The following is a 13947-nucleotide window of genomic DNA, read 5'->3' as shown; positions in this document are numbered from 1 at the left end:
CAAGAAGAGCAAAGGAATACAGTGCATCAGGTGTTAGGTGTGATGTGCAGTAGGCAGTAGATTTTGGAGTAGAGTTCAGATTATATACTTTAACTCTGTCTTAGACTGAAATAATGATGTGTTGTGTAAATCTGCTACTATTGAGAAATCTAAAATTTCTGTTTATCTCCCTCTTCTAGACGTTTCTTGCCAAGTCTCTTAATGCTTGGCCTGAGGGAGAGAAAAGGTTTTTAAAGGTTAAGGGAAAGAGTACTGTGCATTTACTATGCATTCCTGTTAGCAAGGATGTAATCACAACCATAAGTAGCCTGAAATTATTTTCTTTTTAGAAACTGTTCAGGCTTCGTAAGGATATGGAAAGGAATTCCTTTTCTTTCTTTGCTAGTGGTCAGGAGGTTGTTTAATGTGTAAGATGTGGCGACATTTGATGGAAAGATGCAGAGATTTGAGCATGCCCGAAAATCAAATGTGGAAGTAAGGAATTATTTGAATTTGATGAAGGAAAAATAAATTTCTTAAACTACAAATTGTGCATAGTTATTTTCATAATTGTTACACATTTGCAAAGTTAGGAATAAGCTGTGGTCAAGATGAATCTGCAGTATAAATGTAGAGGGGAAGAGCACAGATTTGTTGAAACAAGGGCACTACTGGATGCCATTTCTGTGGCATCCTATAAAAGGATGTTAAAGATGTATTGTAAATATAAAAGTGTGAAAGAAGTCCTAGGTCCAGCAGGCTGGATCTTTGGTAGTTTTTCCTTAAGGTTCAGTACAGAGAAGAAAGGTTCCTAAGCAAGTAAAAGAAACTTGTTCAGTAGACACCACTTTCACATACAGTCATTTCATAGACTAAAGTATCCAATATATTCAAGTAATCACATTTTTAACCTCCTGCTTCAGGGAGCTGCTCTAATAGTGCTTCTTTAGCTCCAGTAGTCAGAAATGTGAAAGGAAAAAAGATTGTTAATATAACTCCCAGGGCTCTTCTGAGATCCTTGTGTGATATTCCTGACTTGTTATTGGAGTGTGAAATTCTCCAGAATGCTTGTTTCTTACGTGAGAAAAGGCAAGAGGAAAGCCTGAAAATGTTTTGATTCTAAAACTGAATGCTTTTCTGTCATGGAAATACGAACATACAGTGGATGTGCAAATTACATTTCTTACTGCTATCTGGAGTGGTAATGTGGTGTACTTGAAAAAAATGCAGTAGGAAACATCAGAATGTTCTCATTACAGTCTAAAGTTCACATCTTTTTAAAAAAAAAAAAAAAAGAGAAAAGACAACTAAATTTTAAGATTGACCTCTAGGTTTTTCTTGAAGAATTTCCGGATTGACTTGCAACACATCAGTGTGTATTGATAGAATAATGGTACAGCAGTTGTCAGGGTGTTTTCTGAATGGGGGAGAATGAATAAAAGCTACATGGTGTCTGAATGAGTCTTTAACTTTTTGTTCTTTATTAATACGTGTATTAAATTATGATGTTTTTCAGTAATATTTTATTCTGCTTCTTTGCTCTGAAATGTTTATTTCAGAGGAGTGAGTATTTTCAAATGGTTCTTATGATTAATGTGATTAATTTTTGAATAGTCTCTTTTGAAGCAGATGCACTCATTTCTTAAGGAAATAATTTCCTTTGGAACTGTGTGTGATTTTTTTATTTAGTGAGTTTTGAGCAGATGTCTGTGTAATTGAACAATGGTTCATCATTGTCAGTGACTATTCAGGTATTCTCTTAAAGATTCATATATTAACAAATTTTACATTTAAAGTCTTTGTTTTAGAAATCTTTGCTCTAATACAAAGTACTGCTATTTAGTTAGTTTTAGTTTCTCTCTGAAGTTTGGTTAATGACGTGGGAGTCAGCATTGACTTTTTGCTGCACAGATGCTTCAGTGCAGTTATTGCTTATTTCACCACTACAGTTTGAACTGGTAGAATATGAGAGAGAGTGAATGGTAGTCTTGAAAGTTGTTGCAGATCACTTGTCCTAATTTCAAAACATGAGGTTTGACTAAAACAGCTATCCTGATGTCATGGTTTTGCTTCATGTTTCGTGATGAGTTTTGATCAGCCTTATGCTGTGCCACTCTACGATTGGAAAGACGTAGTTGTACGGTTTCTTACTTTGTCCAAGGTATATTAGAAGAAAACTGGAACAAAGTTAGTTGAAATGACAGCTTCCAAAATACTACAAAACAACAGAAAAACATGTATTTGTAAAACTTTGACAGAGTTTTAGGAAACTGGAGTGTAATTTGCAGATTATACAAGTTCTAGCTGACCTTAGCAGGGTAGTAGGAACTGCAGTGGGTAAATGTTAATGGATAAGATCCATTTTCTGAGCTGAATTAGCATGAGAGCTGTTCTTTCTTGGTTTGAATACGAAGTTCTTCAGTGCACCACGTTTCTCATCGAAAAAAACAATAGTTGTTTTTTTTTTTTTCCTCATTTACTTTGTAGTTTAAATTCTACTAGACAGCAAAATCTGTCTTTGATCTTCTGCAGATATATTTTCAGTGTTTTTTTGTAACTTTTGAGTTGTTTTGTCTCCATGCAGTCTTGCTGAAGTCCTTTAGGAAAGACTCCTTGAATCCAGAAGTTTAGAGAGTGTTCTTCTGCTAGTGTGACTAGCAAAAACAGAAACATGTGGTTGTGAAGGTATATGAGCACAGGCTGTGGAAGATCTGTGGATCTGTGTATACAACAGACAAAGCATGAGGAGTGTAAACAATGAATAGGAAATGCAGAGGCTGTATGAATTTCTGCCAGATAATTTCTGCAGTTGTGTAGTGAGGGAATTTGACTGCATAGCAGTCAGCCAGAAAGTGGTAGTCTTGTCTGTGAACATCTGTTTGTTGAGAGATTAATCTCTTACTTTCTTTGAAGTTCTGTGTGGTTCTTTCAATGACTGTATTAGATAAAATAACATTCTTGCATACTTTAAGTTTCCAGGTATTTGGACTTAAGACTTCAAAACATATACATAGTTCATTTTTTGATACTAGTTATTACATTTACACTGAGCGGTTTTTAAAAATGTGCTTTGTTTACTACTTTGCTCCAGTTTTGACTGACAGTCCCATCATTTCAAGATGTCCTTTGAAGATTGCTTGTTTTAAAATCAGTTGCACTTATTGTGTGTAAATGACAAAGCAACAGGTAGAAGTTGAAAATGAGGAGTATCTTTACTAGCTAGCACCTCATCAAAGCAGTCCTTGTTACTGTAATAGGATCAATTAAAACATTCCTGTATGGTACTTAGTCCCAGTTGATTTGTTATTAGAGGAACCTTGAGCACATCTGTAAGGACATCAGTGTTAGAGAATGAATGACTGATTGAGATGATAATTAAAAGCTAGTGACACAATTAGGTGTGACACACTTAATTTTCCAGAGACAATTTAGTTACGGTGTTTAACATTTTATTATGCCTGAACAGCATTTTTGAAACTTGTAGTGCTAGGGAAGTATGCTGAGGACTAAACCTTCATTTTTAAGAGTTATCTTAATAATAGTTTAATTTTAGGTTTAATTTTTAATATGTACATACAAAACCAGTATTATTTTTCAGACTTCAAATGTGTTACTATTTGATTTGAGGTTTTTTTAGTTGTATTACATGATATTTCCCTTTTCTATAAACCCAATTACTGCTGCCAGTTTGATGGTGTGATAACTTAAAAAAAAAAAAAAAAAAAAAAAGATAGTCTTTTGCAGCATGCATACAGCATGTAAGACCTTCACCTACCATTAAAAGGAAAAGTTACAGGGTCTAAACTTTACAGCCCTGCAGTTCATGCTGGTAGTATTTTTCAGCAGATTTTTTTGAACCAGTATGGAAAATTCTTCCTTCAAAGATGATGTGTAAAGAAAAGGTTTAATTGTGCAGTGATCTGTCCAAGTAATTCTTGCTTGTTTGTCCTGAAGATCAGTCACATAGCTTGCGATGTGTGACTAGTAAACAAAGTGCAGAACAATGGAGACTTGGCTTTTTTTAGGGTAAAATTCCAATTACTGATTTTTTTTTTTTTCATCTGAAATGTTTTGTTTAGATATACAGAATTGAATTAATGTAGGTCACGCAATGAGCATTACAAAATATTTGTTTTTTGTTTATGTCAGTCTAAGATTTAGGAGATGCTAATCTTCAGGTATCTGAAAGTTTAAAGTGTTCCATGGATTATTTGTTTGAGGTTAGGAACAAATTAGGACTGTTTCAAGGCTGGGAATGTCAAGAATGTAAGTTTGTTTACGAATGTAAAAGAGTTAGCTGATGGGAAGGTAAAGTGAGATTCCAAAAGCCAGACTTCTGAGTTAGGATTCCTATAGTTGTCTTTTAGGGATGAAACAGTTAAAATGCCTCAATTTGCTTTAGAGTTTCTGTATGGAAGTGTAATTCCATACAGATGTTCCTTCCTAAATTACAAACACATTCACCCGTATCAAAGAAACAGAAGTTTCAAAATCACACAGTAATGATTGAAAGGGAGCTGTGTAAATCATAGAGTCCAATCCCTCTGATAAAACAAGATCCCTGTGGTAGATTACACAGGAAAACATCCAGGTGGGTCTTGAATATCTCCAGAGAAGGAGATTACACCACCTCTCCGGGCATTCTGTTCCTGCGCTCTGTCTCTCTCCACAGTAAAGAAGTTTTCCTTATTCATTCCTTGTATGGAACGTCTTGTATTTCAGTTTCTTTCTGTTCCCCCTAACCTGTCACAGCACCACTAAAAAGAGCCTGATCCCATTTATTTGACTTCTACACTTCAGATATTTATGAACAGTGATGAGATTCCCCCCTCAGTCTTCTCTAAGCTGAACAGTTCTGGATCTATCAGCCTTTCATCTTACAGGAGGTGCTCCAGCTAGCTGAGCCTTTTAGTTCTGTTTTATAGTTAAAGCAACTGCTTTTTTTTTCTTTTTTCTTTTTTTATGAGAAAAGACCAGTATTCTCTGGTCTTCCAGCAGTGATATAGGGTTTTCAGTGGAATATTTGCAATTAAGTATATTCAGGAGTTGTGGTGGGAATGTTGCTGAGGGAAACTTTGCTTCTTCCCATCTGAAAGTGTATCTTCATTAAATCTAGCGCATCTCAGTAGTGTGCTGCTACTGGAAGGAGCAGTCTGCTGTTCTGCACTGTTTCTGCCATGTGGTCCTGCGGTCTTGTGGTGACCATGCGCTTGCAGAGTGAGTCTCTTGTCCTGACTAACTCAATAGAAGAAGAGTAGGCCTGCAAAGGAGTAATTTTGTGTTCAGTCAGCCAGCTGAAATACCTTATCCTACAAATGTGTGAAGGCTGGTTGCGGTTTTAATCCTAGGTGCTGCATCTTAAGTAATTGAAGAATTCCTTCAACATCAGCAGCTGTGTTTTTTCTCATTCGGCAGTTGGGCTTGAGAAATAAAAGTACATGCTTTCTGACCTCATTTCATGTGCCAGGGAATCACTGACACAGTACTGTTCTTTAGCCTGGGTGGTTTATCTGTAGTTTTAAATTTTGTAGGAGTAAGTCTACCATTTCTGTTTGGTGATATGTATGCACTGCTTTTTTGCATCTTAGTTTTCGTATGATAAATCCCAATAATCTATTTTCTTTGGTTTCTGAATTATAAAAAAAGCTTTCATTTTCCCAACTTTGTCTCAAAGATAAACATAGAGAACAGTTTAAAGAGGAGAGAAAAAAAGCATTGAGAATCTTGGGAAAATTTCAGATTAGTTTTCATCTGTTGCAGGATTAGTCATTTGTTGTATGTTTTAGGATACACAGGCAAGAAACTTTCTGTGCACTGTTAAATAGTTTAGAAAGGTTATGGGAAATACATTAATTTATGGGGTAGCCAGAGAGCATCAAATTAGACTTGTAGGTGAAACTCCAGGGAAGGTGCTTGTAAACCTGACAAAGATATTTCTTAAAAGAAAAGGACTGCCCCCCAAAACACCCAATCTCACACCCAGAAAACAAAACAAGCAACTTCCCCTCTCCTCCCTCCTCAATATAAGCTGATTAATAGGTTGTAATAGAGAAGATTTGAGAATAAGAGGATAAGGAAACTCTGTTTGCAGTATGAAAGTGCAGTAGCTGTGCCTGTTCTGCTACTGTGAGGTTATTAAGATGGAGGCCGCCTCAGAAAAGTGTGGATTATGACTCTACCTAGTGAAAGATTCAGAGTTTAAATTTGCTGTCTTCGTTGCTATTTTTTGAGGTGCCAGGACAAAGAATCATTTGTAGGTTGACAGAACTCCCAGTGTGATTGTCCTTGTCATTTTGGAATGCTGCATTGTAAATGTAAATATTCACTAAATTTCAATATGAAGTATTATGATACATTGAAATGAGCCATACAGCTCCTACTTAAGAGCTTTTCTCAGGATGTCTTATTTAGAATTCATCTTTAATGCGGTAACTCTTGTGTACCTAACTCTTGTTTTAAAGATTTGTAGGGGACCTAGCCTAGTGCTGATTCTTGAAAGGCCTTGAAGACAGCCTCTTAACAGATAACTGGAAAGATGTTGCTTCTTGTGAATAAAAAACATCTACAGTGTTAAGTGTTATCCAGGTGAAAGAAATCAATCCTATACTTTGAATGAAAGAAATGGGTGGTTTATGAACCAAGAAAACAATTGGGGCACCAAATAAAGGCAATGTTTGTAGTTACTGAAGCCGTTAAATAATTTTGGAAAAATTTTAACTGGAGAGGGTTTGAGTTGGCACGATTTTTATAGAAAGCTGTTCTTGTTTGCAGCATTGTTTCTCAAGTCTTCAACTCTTGAAACAGTATGCTTTGCTTCTATTTCGTTATAAATATCATGCCAATTTTGAAACATTAATGAAAGCAGGTTAAAATTCAGTCTGTGATTTCCAATAAAGAGTATGTAATAGCAGTGTAATTTTTGCAGACTTCCTTGTTTGGAGTTTAGATAAACCTTGCTATAAACTAGTTGATGGATTTGCTAGAAAAGCTTGTGATTGAGTGCTATGTATGCTTGCCTTTTTGCTTCCACCTAGAATCCAGGGCCATTACTTTCTGTAACCATTTCAGTGAGCTGCCATAGTTTTCAGTCTGTACTGTCACCTGATCCAAGCATGCGCCAAAATACCCACCGTTTCTGGCTACTGTCTGCTGAATCTGCTTTGCAAACCCTTAGTTCTTAAGCTTTTGCCTTAGTGAAAAACAACAACAGACACTCATACAGAGTGTGCTGGACACATGCCATCCTGCTTCCCTAACTCCTCTAATTGTTTATGTAAATCCTTAGCTTTACTAAACTTGTAAATGCTACAATGGCATCCCCATGTGAAATTGTGTGGCTTGTGTCAAACAAGGCTGCTTGTGAAAATACTTGTCAGAAGAATTTGAATGCTACACATTGCACTGCATTCAGTGTTCTGTATCAATTTATTACTGCAATGTCATAGTATTTGATCTTAACTGTAGACAATCATTTTGTATTTTTATATGCAAAGGTAAGTTTATGTAAATTGTGTGTGAATGTACAGTATTAATATACTGATCCTTATTATTCCCTTTCTGGAAGGGAAAATATAGTGACTCAGTTGAATGTCTTAAAGGAGGCTGGGTCTTCTACTTACAAGCAGTTGTTTATGCATGACCTTTTTGAACTTTCACAATGAGAATTTGTTGGATTTTTTTATTTTTATTTTTATTTTTTTGAAAGATATTGAGCCTGATCCTGTGAGCAATGAAGACAATGACTGGAAAATGGTTCTTATCTTTAATAAGAATGAAAATCATGCATTACATTACTACAGTAATTACAGATGCTTAGAGTAAAGAGTTAAATGTTGCTTGAGCAAGACATAGTGTTGAGCAACCTCACAAAATATGCACTTTTCATTATGATAAGGCATTCTTGTAGATAGACTGGGTAAGAAAATTGTATTAACTCTCTTAAAAACTTGCTCTTAACTTTGATTTAAAAGCTAAATTTCCTGTTGAGGAAAGTTACGTGTTTGTAGTAGAGGTTGGGACCCGTCACTTCTCTCTCAGCCATTTCTGTTCCCTTTGAGCATGTCTGTTCTGTTTCAACATTTCATTCTGTTTCAGTTTTTCCTGTGTCCACATTTGTTTTTACTATCATTTTCTTGCTTGTAATCTTGTTCTTTACCCCACAATGCCTCATTTGTTCACCCCATTGCTTCACCTCTTGCTTTCAAGTCTTTCATTACAACATCATTTCATTTGCACAGAGAGGTCATTAGCAGTATTTGCCAAGTGGTACCTGAGGATGTGAAGAGAAAACTAACGATAATAATAAAATTAACTTTCCTTTGCCTAAGTCTTTATGTCTGGGAAAAGATTGCAGTGGTCCAGTTACATCTCCATTGCAGGTTTTTCTGTGAATCACAAAAATGTCACTGGCTATTCCATCAGTGCTTACATCCAGCAGCCTGTGATCAAGCCTGGTTGAGCAAGAAGTGTCTTGTGTGGTCAGTGCTCCCAGTTTTTCTACCTAGTTAAACCATTCTCTTATAGAGGGAAACACATTAATAAGCAAACTTCTTGACTGTGATTGGATGGAAGAAGGAGAAATGTCTCTTTAGACCCATTTACATTCTACCAGGAAGAATTAGTGATGACATTTAATTGGTTTGCTTATGGTCTCACATCTTCCTGTAGCTTAATGTGTTTTGTCTGACATCGTGGTCTTTGCCTTAAAATGTGTTTCCAAAGTTCCTCTGGTTGCATAGTAATGCTTCTGTTAACTGGTGGCAGTGAGGACAGCCTGTGCATTTCTGTATCCGAACACATGCAATAAAAAGTTGCTTGATGTGTAACAAAAAGTTGATAACACTGTTATCAACAGTGAACTTGGGAAGTCCAGTGCTGTGATGTGATGGGCTACTTCTGCTCAGCTCTTGAAAGCTGAAAAGTGTGGGAATTTAATAGCAGGTACCACAGTCATCTGAGTCTTGAGCGCTTGATTTTTCCTGCCAGTAAAACTGTTTCAATGCTGGTTTCATTCTGAGGAACGGCAAAATGCAATGCCTAGAGATTTTACTGGGAATGTGTTGAAACCTGCTGAAGGTAAACTCAACTGGAGTGTAGCGTGATTGATACAATTCATGAAAATCCTTAGTCTGCTTTATGTTTTGGTGTGTATATTTTTTGTCTCAGTTCTTAGGAAGGTTCTCCATGATCACTGTAGTTTTTTGTTGTCATTAGCATATGTTTCTTAAAGCGAATGTTGGATGACCTTGATTCTACACACCCAAGCCTGCTGTTAGTACAGTATGAGTACACAAGCAATAACATCTAAAAATAGATATGGTTGAATAACTAACTTATTAATACAAACCTTTGTGCTTGCTTTTTAATTATTACAAAATGATCATTGGTTTATTTTAGAAAGCTGAAAGCCAAATTCTGAATTAAAAAAAAAGAAAGCTGAGGTGAAATCATGGATGAATGTATCTTGCTGTACGATGTTTTTGTTTCAGTAGGTTTCAAAATATCTGTATATCTGCATCTTCCATTTTTGTTCATCACGTTGTCAGAGAACTTAGTGTATGATATCGAATTATCATACACTATATTTATAAATATTCCTAATAGCACAAAAGTGCGAAAGTGGCTCCCAATGGTTCTCAGATTTAATATTTTATATTATGACTTAGCAACGAGATCCTGATGGCTAGAACTTGTATCCATGCCAAATGCAATTGATTCCAGCGGAATTGTGTGAGAATCTATCTGTTCAGATCCTCTTGTAGATCTGAGCGCCTGCAGTTTGGTTTTGTTTTCTCCCTTGTTTTATGTATCAACAGTCAACATAGTTTTCCATTTTGAAAGATGAAGCACTTTATAAGCCTTAGTTTTAAACTGTAGTTTTTGAGTTCATATATAAAAAGTTTGCAGGGATAGCTTTAATTTTGAGAAACTTGTTTCTAAACACTCAAATAAATTGCATGAACTTATCCTAGTAATACTTTTCTTTTGCATTTTAATGTAGTTCTCAGGGTAAGGAGTTAGAGTATATTTAATATTCAGCATGCACCCCAGAGGCAATAGAGATGATGAGATAAATAATCCGTTTTGGAAGGAGGAAAAAAAAAAAAAGCACAGTCACCAGGACAGTCATCAGGATACTGAAGCAAAAAATATGTTGTCAAGTATGTAGTCAACATACTTCTTGTTCTTCTTCATGCTGTTAATTTAAAAATAGCTTAAAATTTGTACTGTTTGTTATTATAAGTTAGAAGTGGTAAACCAAGAACTGCAGAGCACTGTGTTTGACTGGTGATTCAGTCTTGTGCAAATGGTTTTAAAAATCTGCTAACAGTACTTCTGCTTACAGTAGAAAAAATATTCAGGTTATTTCAAAGATGTGAGGTAAATATCAATGTATTACTCTAAATACTGTTTCATTATTAGTAGTAGTTTTTCTTTTGTTAGAAAAGATCTTTGATGCTTTACTGCAAGTTAGATGCTATTCTTAAATTGTTGAAAACTGATAGCATGATCTTAAAGATGGTACAGACTGAAATAGTGTCTCCAATACTTGGTGTCTTACAGACCACAACAAGAACACAGTAATTTGTCAGAACCAGTTCCGTGAGTGATAAACAGGAACATTAATGACACAGCCCTGTTGATGTTCATGTTTGCTCAATACTTGTAGTGTGACAGCTAGGAAATAGGAAGTCCTCAGATAAAACACTTGAATATGAAAATTTCAGCCTGTGAGATTAATTGCATGAAACTTTATATTGGCATAGTGCGGAATAGTGAACTGATTTGTACTTTGTCTTTCAGATGAACCAGAGACACGAGATGCGTGGTGGGCAGAAATCAGACAAGAAATAAAATCCCATGCCAAGGCATTGGGTTGTCATGCTGTAGTGGGCTACAGTGAATCAACTAGCATTTGGTAAATCATGATTTTTCAAAATGCCACAGAAAATTTATTTATTTTTCAATGGATTACAGACAGAGAACTGTTTCAACACAGTTGTTGCCACTGTCTACTAGGTCTACTTTGGAGAACATGCTGAAGTAATTTCCTTAAGTTTCAGAATTGAGCTTAAAAATTTAAACAGTCTTTCAGATTTCCTTTTTGTTAATAGGTTTTGGTTTGGGCTTTTACTGGGTTTTCATTTATTTCCTAGTGACACTGTTGCTCTTATTACTGCATTAAAAAAAAAAATAATTCAAACCTGAATGTTTGATTTTGTAGAAGTAGTACTAATTTCTTTGAAGTTTTCTAAACCTAATCTACTTGAAGTAAAAGTGGTGGACTGGTACTTAAGTGGTAAACATCAAACTTGAGACACAAGTTCTTTACTAGGAATGTATTAAATGTACGTTAAAGGAAAATGTGCTGCCTAATGCATAAGAATGCTTGAGGTGTAAATATACTGCATTTCTTTTTAAAAAAGTGCGTGTCATTATTTTGGAGTATGTTAAACTGCAGCTCTGCAGTAGTCTTTCTGAAAGTCCAGTTTTAGAAAGCAGTAAGCTCCCCCAGGCATGTGTCCTACTCAGGCCAAAATTCCTGTGTCTTGCTGAATTCCTCTTCACTAAGAAATGCTAATCTTGTGTATTTTATGCCTTAATAATCTGTGAGAAGTCTGGAGATGGGGAGAAATATCTTACAATTCATCTTGTTACAGAATTAATATATAATCTTGTTTAACTTTAGGTATTGGGTAAAACTGTACAGAGTTAGGCAGTCAATTTTAAGATTTCATACATTCATTTCCTTTAGAAACTTAGTGTAGTTTAATGTTTGAGTTTCTGTACTTACTTGTCAATTAATATTTATTCCATAAAGAGCAAAGCTGTGTCTGTAGTACTGCTCTACTAGATATGGTGTATAAAAATGATTCCGAAAAAAGAAATGACAAATAAAGAAGGCAAATATATCATTCTAGAAAATGTAGGAAAGATGTTTTCCGTATTTTTTTTCATCATAGTATTTTAAGTACTGAATATTATTGGTTTATTTCATATTTAACTAATATAAAAATGCTAAAAGCTTTGTGAATCATGCTTTGCATTTCTGAGAGTTTTAACTCTTCCAAACCAGGAATGTGGCTGGTTATTTTACGTGCTGTATGTACTATGATTGTAGTTGTTGGTAGTTCTGCTACTTACTACCTTCCAAGAAGCATCTTGTTGTCCACGTTGTTTTGTAATTTCATTTTGAGAGTAATTGTCTGTAAGATGATGACACTCTCAGCTTCCAGTTCACTTTGGTAAACAGTTGTGCTTTTTCATTTTTTTAACATTTCTTTGCCTTTGTTGGATGACTGGATTTCTTTTCATTACCTGTAGTGTCAAAAACCCGGGTAACCTTTGTGATACTGTACTATATTCTTTATAATGTTAGGCAAAGCTCTTTAGTCTTTCTGTTCATTCCTGCTTTGCTTACTGATAACATAATTTAAATACTGAAAGAGGATTGTGTGTGTGGTCTCATGGACAAAATTGAACGAATGCGTAAAATTAGTAGCTGTATTGAATTTACAGAGACTTAAGTACAAGACTTTTTAGTCTAATCGTTTTATTTGAAAGCAGTACTGAGTAGTAGGAATTCACTCTATTGTAATTTTTTTCTCTTATAGTGAAGAGGTCTGTATTTTGTCCGCGTCTGGCACAGCAGCTGTACTGAACCCTAGGTTTCTTCAGGATGGCACCATGGAAGGCTGTTTGGATCAAAGGTTGTCATGGCAGCCTGGCTTCTTTTCCATAGGGTCAGAGAAGGGAGAGGTTGATTTTTTTCCTCACAGCCAAGATAGTTCTTCTCTATTAGGGTAGGTTACAGTGTTACAGTGCAGGATGCGGGACCAACCACTTTACTGCTTTTCACTAACAACAACAACAACAGAAGTAATGGAACTCTACAACAAATTAGATATTCTATTTTTATTTTTAACAGTCTGAATAAGGTAACACATTTGATACTAACCACAGATGATAACTCAGTTTTTCTCTTTGCCGTTCCTCAGGTATCTTTCTTAACTTTATATCACATAGAAAAAATGACAGATGTATCATATGTTATGTAAGCCAAATTCTACTGTGGCTATCATATCTGTATATATGCTCTGTGTGTAGGAGATAAAATAGCTTAGTTGTAAAGCAGTGATGGTCACAGATTTTTTTCACAAGATGTATGTTTTTAGGTGAAGTTCATGAAACAAAAATCAAGAAACTGAATGAAAACCATGAAGTTTCCTTATACATCCCTTTGTTTCTGCTTTTGCAAATAAAACTTAAAGAATGATTATTGACAGACAATTACTTTGGGTAAAAAAACCCACAAAAACAAAAAAAAAACAACTAGTTAGATTAATACATAATGGCTGCTTATTTGTCAGAAAAGTCAGCATATATTTCAAGTGGTGACTTTAAGTCACAAGTAAGGCTATTTGTTAAATATTAACACTTGTATTACTTTTTTCATATAATCCTGCTAATGTTGTGCGGTTTATTATTATTATTATTTTTTACTCTGTCAATAGGCTGTTATCTTCTTGTGCAGATAGGGTCTTGAAAAATGTAGCCAGAACACAAATATTTGTATCTAGATTCAGTATATTGCTCTACATTCTATCAAAAGAATAAGAGATGGAAAGAAAGAAATGTGCTCACATTGTGAAGGAAATTCTGTTTTTATCTAAATATGTATTTCAGTGCTACTAAGAGTCTTGGCAAGGATAACAAAGTAAGATCAAGCAACCAGACAGACAGACATGTCTCAAACCATATTTGAGACAAAATATGCTTGCCAAAGTGATCCTTAATGTTCCAAGTCTCTCGAATTTGTTTTAAGCATCTCCTCAAAAATAACTGAGAAGCACTGGTTTATGTGAAACAAAGTAAGTTTGCAGGAATGATGTTAGCATACATGTTCCTTGTTCATATTTTTTACAGTGGTCGCTCCTGGATTTTTCCTGCTGGGAAGGAGGACTGTCT

General features: G+C 35.2%; 1 protein-coding gene across 21 annotated transcripts in view; it reads left to right on the top strand.

Moving 5' to 3' along the window:
• C2CD5 (C2 calcium dependent domain containing 5) overlaps positions 1 to 13947 on the top strand; it is a 64943-nt gene that overhangs the window by 28874 nt on the left and 22122 nt on the right. For 11 of the 21 annotated variants that reach the window (XM_052690494.1, XM_052690502.1, XM_052690506.1 and 8 more), the window contains 2 exons: positions 10783 to 10897; positions 12594 to 12689. In XM_052690494.1, coding sequence (XP_052546454.1) covers positions 10783 to 10897; positions 12594 to 12689 — 211 coding nt within the window. Of the gene's footprint in view, positions 1 to 10782; positions 10898 to 12593; positions 12783 to 13947 lie in introns of all 21 variants that reach the window. The other 10 variants (XR_008208558.1, XM_052690491.1, XM_052690499.1 and 7 more) reach the window with 2 other exon arrangements.

Source organism: Tympanuchus pallidicinctus, unplaced genomic scaffold (genome assembly GCF_026119805.1).
Source record: "Tympanuchus pallidicinctus isolate F22 unplaced genomic scaffold, pur_lepc_1.0 scaffold27, whole genome shotgun sequence".
NCBI classification, from domain to species: Eukaryota; Metazoa; Chordata; class Aves; order Galliformes; family Phasianidae; genus Tympanuchus; species Tympanuchus pallidicinctus.
Note: the sequence above shows the minus strand (reverse complement) of the source record. Positions and strands in the feature narration are given on the sequence as shown.